Genomic DNA, 14,372 nt, shown 5'->3' on the forward strand with positions numbered 1-14,372 from the left:
TTTACAAATGAAGTTGTAATGTAGATGTAGGTTTAGATTTTTTATCAATTTTCATATTATTCTTACTTCTATATAAGTTTATATTAACTTGATTTGAGAATAATTAATAACTGAATTATCTGCCGATGTCTATAATTATAATCATTTATAATTATTAATATGTTTATGATTCTAAGAAACTACCTATAGTAACGCGAGTGTCACATTACTTTCATTCGCCAAATTTGACTTTCTATTGCATACAAATACAAATTAGTGGGACCCTAATTTAGTAACGACTCGTGTGTAGATCCTAAAAGCTGATATAGAGAAAAAGTCATTGCATTTTATCTGAACTTTACGATATAACATAACATGTAACAAAAAAAATATATTTTATTACTCACTCGCAGTATTAATGTAATAATGATAATACAGTAGACAACGATAATTATAAAATTAAAATAATACATCACATTCAAAGTACATTTACAAAAAAAAAACAAAACAAAATTCTCAAAATGCTTGATATTATAAAAATTTTAAAACAAACAAATCTTGACATTTGTTTTAAGTATACGGGGTGTTTAAAATAAACGAATATATTTTAGATCATTTATATCATACATAATATTTTTTCTGAAAAACCTGCAACTTTTACTTTTACTGATCAATTTCTAATACTTTGCGAATTATTTTAACTTTTCGAATATATATTAGTTGGCAGAGCTCTGCTAAGTCTAAAAAATGAACAAGACAAAACACTTTGTTGCAGTCGTAGATAAAGAAAACGACAGTTATTAGTAATTTTGGTGATAATAACGGCCAAATTTTAAATTAATAAAAAAAGCTAATAATATTAAATACCTTATTTTTTCAAAGAAATTTCCACCGACTACTGTAATACTTTTTACAAAACTTCTGGATTCAAAAAGAATTCTGGTGGTGTTAAGTCACATAATCGAGAGGCCATGTGATGAATTCACCTTTCCCGATCTATTTCTGTGAGTAATGATTATTTAAAAATTCTCGAACTTCTCGAGAAAAGTAGCTTGATCATCATTATTTTAGACAAAAAATTAGGATCGGCTTCTATTGCTCCATTTATAACGGTGCAGAAGTTTATCTTTTGTACAAAATCACTGTCTAGAAGTTCTTGGTGCAGTTGCATATGGACGCGGTGATATTTGCGTTGTCTAGTGGTCATAACTGGGGATTATTTTGAACTTGAAGCAAAATTTCCAAATCGTTTTGCTCATTGGTAGCATTCCGGGTTTCCACTTTCCATTTTTCATATTTAATACTTCGCCAGCACCAAACCGTTCCATTAAACACTTGTCTTGTTGGTATACATTTATTAGGGTACCTACTTGTGAAGTCTTACTGCCCACAAAGTATTATTCTCTGCCCTACCCAGTATATAAATCATATCAATTCAGCTTTAGCAAAATCCATACTTAGTTTTTTTTTTATTTACTGACGCCACAATAAATTTTATGAATTCAGTTGTAAGGTAAAAATTTGACAATGTCATTTTGTCAAAGCAATAATCTTAGACAGAAAGAGGGGTAAATACTACTATTTAATGAAAGTTGTATCTAAAATACTAAAATCTATTTTGAATGCAGCACAGTCATTGGTTCAAAAAGGACCTTCGCAATTTTTTTTTCATAGTTGCTTACAAGTTCCTGTATTATCGACATAGGCAGGCCTCTATATCTCTAGTAGCTGTATGGCACCTGCCCATCCGAAAATACCAACCAAACTAACCAAAAAGTAACCATGATTAATGAAAAATACAACATTAGCTCAGTATCATAATAAACCGCAGAGGAAAGATGCGTGGAGAGAAATTAGCGCAAAAATGGGTGCTTCTAGTATGATCTTAAAAAAAAGAAAGACTGTCTTTTGATTGTCTTTCACCCACCAAGGCAATTTTCTTTTCTTATCAAAAGCGGCAGTAGCTCTTCTACAGAATTCCATGGATTAAAATTATGAACGTGCAAATATTTCCCAAATATTTGAATTTGTATACCAAGTGACCCTAGGTTGTTCACTACTGTTTGTAAGCGTTTATTCCATTTTAATTGCGTATAAATTGTTATTCCAAAATATTTTATTTATAAAACAAATCCATGGGAAACGCCATAAGAAATGTTTTTTTTTAACTGTAAGTATTATTAATTTTTGTTTCTGTGTTCTTTCCGTAAGATAACTTTTAAATAGTTTCCAAGGTATTCCAAGGACGCCAGAATCCTTCAAGACACCAGCTTAGGATCAACTGCATCAAAGGAATTGGAAAGATCGAGAAACACTGCAAGAACTTTTTTATTGTTTTCCAGTGAGTTTGTGCCGATTTGTGAAGTTATGAACAAGTTATTGATGCAAAAATTCTTTTATTTAATAAATATTAAGAGGAACCCAAAAACCCAATAAGCATACAATTAATTCAACTCGCATGAATAGGTCGTCATTTTGATAATTTTATTGTTGCAACAGCTGGTTTCAATTCAAAATCCAAGCACGAAAGGAAAATTCGAACAGCGACCAAACATCCCTATTAAAGGCCGAGAGATTCCTATTTCTTGCGAAATTCTATCCCGAATAACTCGATCCATTTCAAAAGCATTGTTACTGCTTTTGTGGCGATCCGGAAGACCACAAAATACAAGATGTCGACGTACAGTTATTTAATATTAATTTACAAGGAAATTTATTATAACGGAATGAAAATTGAGAGTTAAACATCGATCGATCGGTTCGGTTCATCACGTCGGTCCGAAAACTTGGGTTGTTCTTTATATCGAGCAGATGAAAAACAATTTTTAATAAAAATTACGGACGCGAAATAATGAAATGATTTTTGGCACTGCCGCTTGAGCGATTGCCAAAAAGAAAGCAGCACAAAGAAGAATTTCCTGTTATGAAAAACAGGGAGATTCCACTCTTAAGGCGTCGTTTGATTTAGAAATTTGTTCATGATATTTGGACTATACCTTACACACGGACGTACATTCCAAAGTAACATTCATGTAATAGCGAATATAATAAACTCTCAATTAATAGATAAAAACAAAGACAAAGATATTTCTCAAATATCACTAGTAAAAACTATCAAAAACAAAGCTTCTGAAAATAACATAATATTTACACGTGCAGATAAAGGGAAGACAGTCATAGCTATCAATCTCCCAGAATATATTTCAAAAACCAACAATTATATCAAAGACAAGTCAAGGAAGTAATTACTAACTCCACACTATTTAGTGACAGAGACAAGTATTTTTTAACAATTATGAATCCACAACCGCCGAAATTATATTCTTTAGTTAAATTACATAAACAAGATATGCCCATTAGACCGGTCGTGTCTTATGCAACAGCTCCAGCAGTTAAACTCTCAACAAAATTAGTAAATATTTTAAAATTCTAGACAGATTTTAAACAAAAATTTTTAATAAAAAATTCTTTTGAATTAATCAACAAAATTAAAGATATCAAAATAACTTCTAACGCAACTATTGTCTTTTGATGTACAAAACTTATTTCCCAGTATTCCACCTATGGATGTGATAGATTTAGTAGATTTCACCCTAATTCGGAAACAGAATTCTTTTTTAAATTATATTAACTCATTTCGTAATAGTATCAAATTCACTATCGAGATTGAACAGGGTAACTATTTATTTTTTTTCATACACGGACACAGTCATACATCTCCCTTATACATACGAAATGGCTGCATTTCACTCTTTTATATTCAGACTTCTTAATACGCAACTTTCAACAAAAAATTACAACAAAGAACTTAATATCATTAAACAAATTGCACTGAAAAACGGCTGCAATCCGTCCGTTATAGATAAAATTATAAATAAAAAACAAATCCAGACAACAGTAAACTCTATTTATCCGAAACCTAATACAGAACACGAACAATTTAACACAATTAAATACATAGGAGAACCCAGTGAAAAAGTTTCAAAACATTTGGCAAAATGTGGTTTAACAACACAATAGGGAAATTTTTAAAAAACAATAAAACGAAATGTCCAAAATTTCAAAAATCAGGTGTCTACAGGTTGAAATGCGGAACTTGTCCTAAAATTTATAATGGACAAACAGGTAGATCCTTCAAGAATCGCATTAACGAACATAAAAGAGCGTTTAAAAACAGTAGTCTAGATTCTAATTATGCTACACCCTTAAACACAGAAAAACACATTTTTGGCGACAATTTTGATATTATACATACAGCCACAGAAAGTAGAAAATTAAATTAATAACAAAATAAAACAATCTAATGAATTGCCTAACGATCAATTAGATTTAAATAGCTTTATTGAACTTAATTTCTCACAAAAACACTAATTAAGGTTTTATTGTAATTTTTCGACATATGTAGTAGCAGGTAGTTTGTAAATATTACATTTGATAAAGACACGGTATTGTCGAAACAATTGTCATGTATATAATTTAATTAATATGAATTATGTTATTATGTTATGAATCTATGGGAGCCCGCAGAATTTTGGACAACGGCTTGATTTTTGCCTGGGTATAAGTTTCTTTTTTGTATCCTCGTTTATTGATGACTCGAGAATTTTGGACTTGGTTGTTTTTGGGATCTCTAGTGAGCGGTTTGTATATCGGTTCATTCAAAATTTCCTCCAATTTTACACTAATCTGATGCATTCATGATGACAGTGGCATTTCCTTTCTCTGTTATATATATAATATATATATATATATATATATATATATATATATATATATATATATATATATATATATATATATATATATATATATATATATATATATATATATATATATATATATATATATATATATATATATATATATATATATATATATATATATATATATATATATATATATATATATATATATATATATATATATATATATATATATATATATATATATATATATATATATATATATATATATATATATATATATATATATATATATATATATATATATATATATATATATCGCTCGTTGAACTCCGACTGGAATCTTGCATCCGACTGGAATCCTGCAGACGTTTCGCCAAAATCTCACAAAACATTTTCATAATAATGCCAAAGTAAAAATCCATTGATGTCACCCTTAGAGAAAAATCAAAACACGAATATGAAAGAAAATATATTGAAAGGAAATGAAATAGAAAAAGGTGAAGCGAAAAGAGGGCCTTTTTTGGTTTGTGTTTATAAACACTGTAGGTGGGTTTAACAGCAATAAGAAAATGTATTCCTTGCCGTTATCATAGTACATTATTCAACAAGTATGGTAAACGGTATTTGAGCCACGAGTTTGTTTTAGAATGAGCAGAGCGAGTGCTTAATAATAGTATATTATGCAACAACTGCCGTCAACGGCATTTACGAGTGTTTAATAAACGAGTGACTTAAAAAGTTTACTCAACCAGTTACATACTATACTTTTTCTACGACCGTTAGGTTTTGAGTACATAATCGCAACACGAATGCTGGCTGGCTGGCTGTCAGTATTGAATTGGTTTGGGAGCAATCGGACGTTTCCCATGCCCTGCATTTTGACGTTGATCAATTCTGAAGATATGTCAGTGAATGTATTCGTGTTGTGTTGCAAAAATATACCCAAAAACAAATACACAGAAAAATGTTATGCAATATATCAGACAATTTATATACTACGTGCTATAAGCTACAATTAAAATCTAGTGGACTAGTCCCATACATATATATATATATATATATATATATATATATATATATATATATATATATATATATATATATATATATATATATATATATATATATATATATATATATATATATATATATATATATATATATATATATATATATATAATATATATATACTAACGTTTTAAAATTGGGTTTATTCCATTGCTTATGAAATATCAAATAATACATCTCTCTCTGCCTAACGTACAGAGTTAAAAAGGGGACAACAATAGCAGAACCGATCGGAACGATAAACGAATAGGTTTAATGGCAACTAGTAAATATTTTGTTTGAATAGTACGCCATTAGGAATCCTATAATCTGTTATTATTTTTAATTTGTTAAATTGTGATTTTTTCGTGACGGTTGTAGAAAAAGTATAGTATGCAATACGTTCGGTAAACCTTTTGGTGTAACGTTTATTAAAAACTCGCTACGCTGCGCTTCGCTCGTGCCAAATAAACTAGTGAGTCATATGACGTTTACCGCACTTGTTGCTTACTTGCCCCTTGGTTATAAATAAATGGGGAGTAAAAGTTTTATATGGGACTAAAATTTAAGTGTTATAGAGATTTCGTAAGAGTAACGAAAACGTTCCGCGAACAATCAATAGATCTTCAGGTTTTAGAAAATAAGTAATCCAAACGTAACAGTAGCCATTATAATACAAAAAACATTAGTTGGGAAACGGTTACACTGCAAGTTGCACTGTACGCTTTTGTAAAATTAATGACGGATTATACAAAGTCGGGGGTTATTTAGGGGGTTCAAAACGTCTATTTACTCGTAAAAAGCATTAAATAGCGTCGATTTAAACGTTAACCGTCTGCAAAACCCGAGTACAATGCCCGGGCTGTTTGACTTTCTCGCGACTTTCGCATTATTATTCAAGAATCGAATATCGAAAATGGAAGTCGGGGAAACTTTGCCGTTCCGAGAATTCATTAGAAGTTGCCGACTCCGCGAGGAATTCTGCCGAACTCGGCAATGGCAACGATTTCGTATTGTATTTCTAAAAATAACAGAGATTTATTATCAAAATTTCGTTGCGAAAAGAGATTATAAAATATATAAATAGTAGTTCTATTTAAATAAGCGACGAAGTCAATAACCGGGTGTTGTTTATTTAAAACTGTCGCATTATACAAGTGTTGAAATTTTGATACCAAACGCGTAATCACATGTTGTCAATTTCGTTAATATGAAGGATTAAAGTAACTGTCGGAAAGAAAAAAATTATGACTCAAGCGGCCAAGAGAAAATGCTGGAAATTATTCTGAAGTTTCTAGAATGCCCACCACTGAGCGTCGTCCCATTACTGAATTTTAAATCCCAGTTTTGGGGAAATAATGTTATATTTCTGATCATTTATTCAGAGTAAGAAGGCAGATTTGCGAATCCCAGCCACGGTATCTTATTCTAGTCAGTCAGGCCATGGGTTAGTATAGTTGTCGCAGCTTTTGCAAAGTACTTTGGTATCGTTTACACCAAAACCCAGTCAGATCCATATTCATCTTCAACCTGTCCTTTAATTCCGATATAGCCAACATACCTAACCTTCCGCAAGCAAAGCACTCAAAAACAAAATAACTGCCGGTTCTGATAGCATACCAATTTTATCGTGCGAGACTCTTCCCACGCACCATGTGCTCCTTTGTGTCACATTTTTAACCTGGTACTTGAAAATGATGTTTATCCAGAACCTTGGAAAATTGCAAAAGTTCATCCTATTCTCCAAAAAGGTGATCCTACCGCAGTTCAAAATTACCAACCTTGGAAAATATTGGAGATTATATCACATAAATTTATTTTTGTTCAGATTAGAAATAAATTGTATACACGACAACATTGTTTTTATGCAAAAAGATCATGTACCACCAACTTATGTTCCCTGTCTTCTGATGTCTGTGATTCTCTGAACAATCAAGGTCAAGTTGACGTTATATACACTGACTTCCACAAAGCATTTGACCAGATAGATCATCACTTACTGGTTGAAAAAGCGTCTGAAAAATTTGGTTTATCTGATTCGCTCATTTCAGCGTTGAAGTCCTATCTGGTGAACCGTCGAAAGTTCGTTGAGACTGAGGGATTTTGTTCCAACTTCTGGTGTGCTTCAAGGTTCTAAACTTGGACCACTTCTGTTCAATATACTTATAGACGTTCTCATATCTCTGATCAGCTGCGACAAGCTTCTCTACACAGATGACCTAAAACTATATCGCTACATTAAAACCGGAACGCATGACTCTTCAGGCCAACATCAATAGTGTCAGTCAGTGGTGTACTAAAAATAAGTTGAATCTTAACATCAGCAAGTGTAATGTGGTTCCTTATTACCCCACAAAAACTCCTATAGTAATTAATTACAATACGGATGGTACTATCCTGACTAGACTTGCCACTGTAAAGAATTTATTTGACCAGACGTTTTCTTTTGTATCTCACATAACTAAAATGGTTTCCACTGAAATGCAAATTTTAGGATTTGTAATAAGAAATTGCAGGCACTTTTGTAGCTCAGCTACTGTTAAATTATTATTTAACTGTTACGTTAGATCCAAGCTCGACTATGGCCCGCTGGTATGGTCATCAATATATATTGGAACGCTCAGTCTATTGAGAGTGTGCAGAGGAGAAGGTTACTGAAGTATCTAAAGAACAGGGAGGGTTCCTATCCTGAAAGCGGAGTTGATCATGATCTTCTGCTGGGAAAGTTCGCTGAACTCCCTCTGCACTTGCCAGAGACTTGCAATCTGTATCATTTCCCTATAAGTTAGTTCAATATGGAGTCGATTGTCGGTTTCTTCTTGAACAATTAGTGTTCATGTGGCGCGTCTGGAAGGGAGACATGAAATCCAATATCCATTTTCAAAGCCCTATTTACCTTGAAAATTGGGATAAATTCGATTCCTTTTCGTTAAATGGATTTTGCAATATCTCTTAAGCAAAAGTGGTGGGAGTGTCCGAACATTTTCGGAAATAAGATCGCTTCTTAGGTTATCGATGCTGCCATTAAGCGAATGATTTAGATTAGATTAGTTTTGCGATATCTTTACAAATAGAATTTATTTCCTCAATAAAAATGTAATGCATAATTTTGATTGTAACAAATAAGAGTCGAACACGATAGTCAAAATCACATTCTGATTTCTCTTTTCTAACTTAGAAAATCAGTAAAAAAAATAAAAACTCGAGATAGTAGGGCTTCTTCAGGAATGTTTTTAGTAGACCTGTCATTATTAAAACACAACTGTCTTTCTTTAAGCTCTACATACAGGGTGTCCTACAGGGAACTTTACTGATTTGTTACGGGAAAACTATATTTGAATTTGGTAAATGTTTTTGGGGGTAATCCGCCATCAATGGCGGTACAACTGGATATAGCGGAAGTAGGTGACAACTTTCTTATTTCAAGGACCCTACACAAATCTTCGTTATCTTACTGGTTAAATATCCGGCACCTAAAAATTATCGTTTTCGAGAAATTGGCATAATGCAGACCGAAAAATATCTGTAAATTTTTCCAATATGGAATCCTTTAAAATTTGACTCTAGTAACTTACTCTGAAGAAATTGGTTGAACAAATTTAGTTCGAAATTGGTACAAACAGCCGTACTTAAAACGGGCAGTGGACATACCGTGGTAATTAGAAATGACAAAATTGAGGTTGTACTGTGAATTTCAATGTTTTAAATCAGAATAGAATTTTCTTAAACCAAGGTCATTTTTTGGTAATCGATGTATGCAACCACATTCACTGGTCGACCGGAGTACACTACTTGGAAACCGCAAGCAGGCGTCCAACCGAAATTCCAATATAGGAGATCAAAGGATTTTTCAGTGGATGCGGTTGCGGGCGGTCACCGACGATAAAGTGGCCTTTTAGCCCGACTCGCAGTGACACAGCCTCCACGACCATTTGAGACAGTGTCAAACGCATAAGGCGCTCCGCATCGCATTACCGTCCACGAAGTAAAGTTGATACGGAGTAAATCGAAAATTCGCTATCGTCTTAAATACTGGATGTACAAAAGGGAGGATATTTACTCGTACAATATGGCCTGTTTATTATAGGATGGTACGTTATTCCAGAAACTGTAAAAAAATTACTCGTAATTACTACTACTACTATTACAAACTTATATTTTGGTTAGTTTTTTAAATTGTTTTATTTCAAAAAATCCGGACGGACAAAAACCTAAAAACAGCAGAACGAATAAAAAAGTGTGGGTTAGGCAATTAATTAACCCCTTTTATAACTTATTAAAAAAAGGTTTTATTGCTAATATTTCGAATCCACAACTTCTTCAAATAGGCAAAGTCACCCTTTGAAAAAAATTTCTTTTATCGTCACTTTCTGATCACTCTTTATTAATTTATTTTTCAAATATCAACACAGACCATCTATGAAGAAACGAACCCTACATTTATACTAACGCTTTCAGTCAGAGAAATCCATAGATATATTTAGACACCCCATGTATACTGGGGTACATGTATATCTGCAAAACTGCCTAAGCTGGAACGATAAAATTTAATAACTTGGTATTTTGGAATACGCAGAATTAAAAAATGCTAACAGCAATGTTGTCAGATTTGCCACTTTTAATTTACACGTCATAATTTTGTTATTTTATTTTTAATGTAATTGATTGCACATGTCGAATAATACCGAAACGTTGAATATCTCCAAAATTGCCAAAACTAAAACGACAAAATTCAATACATGGGGGTTTTTGAATATGCAGAATTGAAAAATGCTAAAAGCCAAAGTTTTCAGATTTTGAGATGGTATAATTCTGGTAATCTTTTAATGACATACATCTAAATTCATTGCAACAAAAATAAATAGCGCATTAAATTCAAAACAACAAAATTATGATGTGAAAAGTAAAAGTGGTAAATCTGACAATACTGCTGTAAGCATTTTGGAATTTTGCATTTTCAAAGGCTCCAGGGATTGAATTTTACCGTTCCAGCCTTACCAATTTTAGCGATATTAAAGCGGTCCGGTGTTTTATACTTAAAAATCGGTGATGCCGTAGCTCAGTAATTCATAGAAACAAAATTTTGGAATGATGATATCGTACCAGATTCGACATGCACAATTCAATTCAATAAAAATAAATAGGATATGTGTAACTTAAAACCGGTAAATCTGATAACATTGCTTTTGAATTCCACATGTTCAAAAACCCCCAGGTATTAAATTTTATCGTTCCAGCTTTGGTAGTTTTGGAGATATTTAAACGTTCCAGTACTTTTTACTAACCCGGTATAGAACAATATTTTAAAGGTATAAGTGAATCCAAACAACTTTTGCCTTTAAGTTTTTTATATTGTTTACAGATTCTGATTTGAGGTATCATCCCATAATAAACAGGCCACCCTGTAGAGAACGTCCTAAGATACCAGGAATTTCGTGGCATATTCCAAAGCTCATGACCTCGGTTTAAAGTGGGACTGGCCGAGAGTTCAGGATTGCGTCCACTTGAAACGGAACGACAAACAATGAGGATAATTGGAATGATTTTGGAAAATGACATAAAGACGGAAGAAAACAAAAACAACAGAGAGGCCGAGTTCCAACGTAGAGGATGGTGACTGGAAACTTTCGGGTACCGACAGTAGAAAAGAGAAAGCATCTCACACACACTTAATAAATAAATACTATAATATTAATAAATAAAATAAAAACAATAAAAAAATAAATAAACATTGCAACAAAATGAACGCACTACTAAAATTTGAATCAACTTCAAATTTCATTTTGTCGCAAACTGTTGCTTCAATTAGTTTCATCCTCTATGTGTGTCACATTCTGTAGTGACACTTTGCAATACTGTTAGGAGTTTGTCTAAATCAATGCATAGCATCTTGTTTTTTATTGACGTTTTTATCTCTGTTATTAGATGAAACATTTGATTTGAAGTTTTTTTATTATTATTACCAAAATTGATATTGTTAAATATTGGTTTTTCATTCCTTACCTTTCCACATTTTAAGTATTTACGAAATAAAATCAGGAAAAACAGATTGAACTCTTTAAGTGAACTTTTTAAAAGAAGTCGAAAAACCTACAGAGTTGGACGGCCTAAGCAGGAATACCTTTTTTATGAAAAATTAAACATTCTTTTGGATTATATTTCAAGTATAACTTGACAGACAAAAAAAATATTATTCCATTTGTCTATGTCATATGGTAAAACTAGCATTGTCTAGTAGCAACATCCAAATAAGTTGCAAATTCGTAATTGTCGTACTAATATTATGCTATAAAAATTCAATTAATCAAAATTCTTTGAAACCAGCGACATTTATTTAAGCCATGTTCAGCTCAATCATATTTTGATGTCTAGTATTTCGTTCTGAACCACCATATGATATTTGTGTGACGTGAATAGGAACCATCTAAGTTAGATTAACAAACAAGAGGAGAATTAGTCTTTTTTTTATTTTCACGAACAGATTTATTTGTTAACAACGCAAGTACTCTAGACAACGTGACCGTCGGAACCTTCGCGTCTTCCATTTAGAATGAAAACGGATTGCTATGTCATCAATACCATTCCTTCAACAATTTAGTTACGGCAACAGTTCGATTGGAATAGTTTCTACTGTTTTAATTTGAAATAATTTTTGTCCATGTTGTCATTTGGATAGTTTGTTCATTCCAATAGTGGGAGCTTTAGAACGTGTCTTCCTTTTTCTTTAATTCCTTGTAAAATTTGGAATACTGTATCACGGTAATTTTCGTAAATTACCAGTCCGTGCTCAATTTCGTTGCATTTTCTGTTACGTTAAATGCACAGTGGCATAAAATAGAAACTAAATCTCCAGCAGAACTGTTTTGTTTTCATAAAAAAATATATTTTTTGCCAATTCATACGCCGTATCGAAAATTTTTTCTTTACAATTACAAATCAAATTGACAATTTGGTGATCATCATCATTGCTTTTTTACCCACGGTGTGTAATCTATCAGATTTAAACAGTTTTTAAAGGTTAGGTTACGTTTTATCGTCGAAATAGTTGATACAAAAGTTGTTTTTTTACAATCTTAGGGGTGTATACGCCAACCTCTGATAAAGATTTATCACCCTGGCAATTTGCAAACACTCTGTTAATTCAATTTTCGGTATTCGCTAACCTAACTTGCTTAAGTCGCCGAACACTTTGTCAGATGGATTTTAAGCTGTTCACATATTTATCACGCACATAACAGGAAGTTCAAATTAATGAATAAATATATTAATTGATTCTAATCCAGTTAAATTGCTTTGTTAGAATTATTTTTTTCTTATTTTGAATTTGCTTCAATGACCGTCTCTTATTATCTTCGGGGATTAATTTTCGTAATAATATTTTCAACTTGTTAAACAAGCAGACTATAATAATCGGAAATAAATCGAATTTTGATAGCAGTTAGTTTCTGCTACAGTAATTAAATATCTTTTTTTTGTAAAAGAAACTTCCACAGGCAATACTTGAGGTTTCAGTTAAGCTCTGACAAAGCCAGCAGGATGATTCTGGAGACGTCAGCAAATTCGATTCATCAAGCACCGGAGCAAAAGGAATCCAGAAGATTTGTATTGGGTGACATGTACACCTTGCCGCCCATTTTAATGTGTTTTACTCAACAGTTTTAGAATGGTATCCATTGTAAGTACAAATATGGATGGCTTTTATGAACTCTATCAAATCCCTCACATTCCTAATATAGATTCTTTTCAACCCATGGTAAATTGCTTTCTAACTCTCTAACTCTAACTAAAATTACTTCTATTCCTAATTTACCTAAAGTACTTTCAGTTCTGTTGAGGAAAACAATTAACAATAAATTAACCAAAACTGATGGTCTATTCCACTGAAGTTAATTCGCCAATAAAAAAATAACTGAAGCTTTTGGAGTTTTAGACCATGCATTAAATTATCAGATGAGAACAAAATTTCGCTTTTGCAAATGTAAATAGGTGGGAAACTTACCTGTCAGCACTACCGAACAATTAATGTTACTGGGATAGGTGGGCGCGTCAGGTGGATACGCTGGGCTAAAGAACTCCTTGTTGCGGATATCGGCGAATCGATAGCAGGGGTGCCTTTGCGGATACGGATTCTTGTATTCCGAGATTAATGGCGTCGGTTCGGTTGTCGTAATTGCGATATCGTTGTCACCTGCAACAACGAGTTTGCCATAAAATGGATTTACCAAGTCTATATTTTTTTATCACCTGTTCTACCTAGCAATGTTTCCTGCATATAAATACAGACTTAAATACAGAATTAAATTAAAATTAACGCACCACTCAAAGATATGTTAATTTCGCTGTTGCTGACTCAATTTGGATATATCAGTTTAAATTGTAGCACAAATCTTCAAAACGATGTTACAAAAATCACTTTTATTTTAATTAATAATTAATAATTAATAAATAAATAAATATTAATAATAAATACAACGTACTCTGCGGGCATCTACGTCAACACTACTAGGCGTTTCTCTAAGCCATTTTATTTTTTATTCATATCGAATTTAATGTAAAATGTAATAATCAACAAAAATATTGAAACAAAATCATCGTTATTAATCGAATAAAAAGTCAATATTGGGTATTTCCTCCCGATTG

The 14,372-nt window shown here is 32.1% G+C and overlaps 1 protein-coding gene across 1 annotated transcript in view; it reads right to left on the reverse strand.

The window, feature by feature from the left end:
* The window catches only part of LOC132700327 (neuropilin and tolloid-like protein 2), a 240,454-nt gene that overhangs the window by 118,230 nt on the left and 107,852 nt on the right, over window positions 1–14,372 (reverse strand). Inside the window, exon 3 of the mRNA XM_060667560.1 lies at window positions 13,732–13,920. Coding sequence (XP_060523543.1) covers window positions 13,732–13,920 — 189 coding nt within the window. The remainder of the gene's footprint in view (window positions 1–13,731; window positions 13,921–14,372) is intronic.

The sequence above is a fragment of the Cylas formicarius genome, unplaced genomic scaffold, assembly GCF_029955315.1.
Source record: "Cylas formicarius isolate icCylForm1 unplaced genomic scaffold, icCylForm1.1 PGA_scaffold_10__41_contigs__length_53128322, whole genome shotgun sequence".
In the NCBI taxonomy this organism is placed as follows: Eukaryota; Metazoa; Arthropoda; class Insecta; order Coleoptera; family Brentidae; genus Cylas; species Cylas formicarius.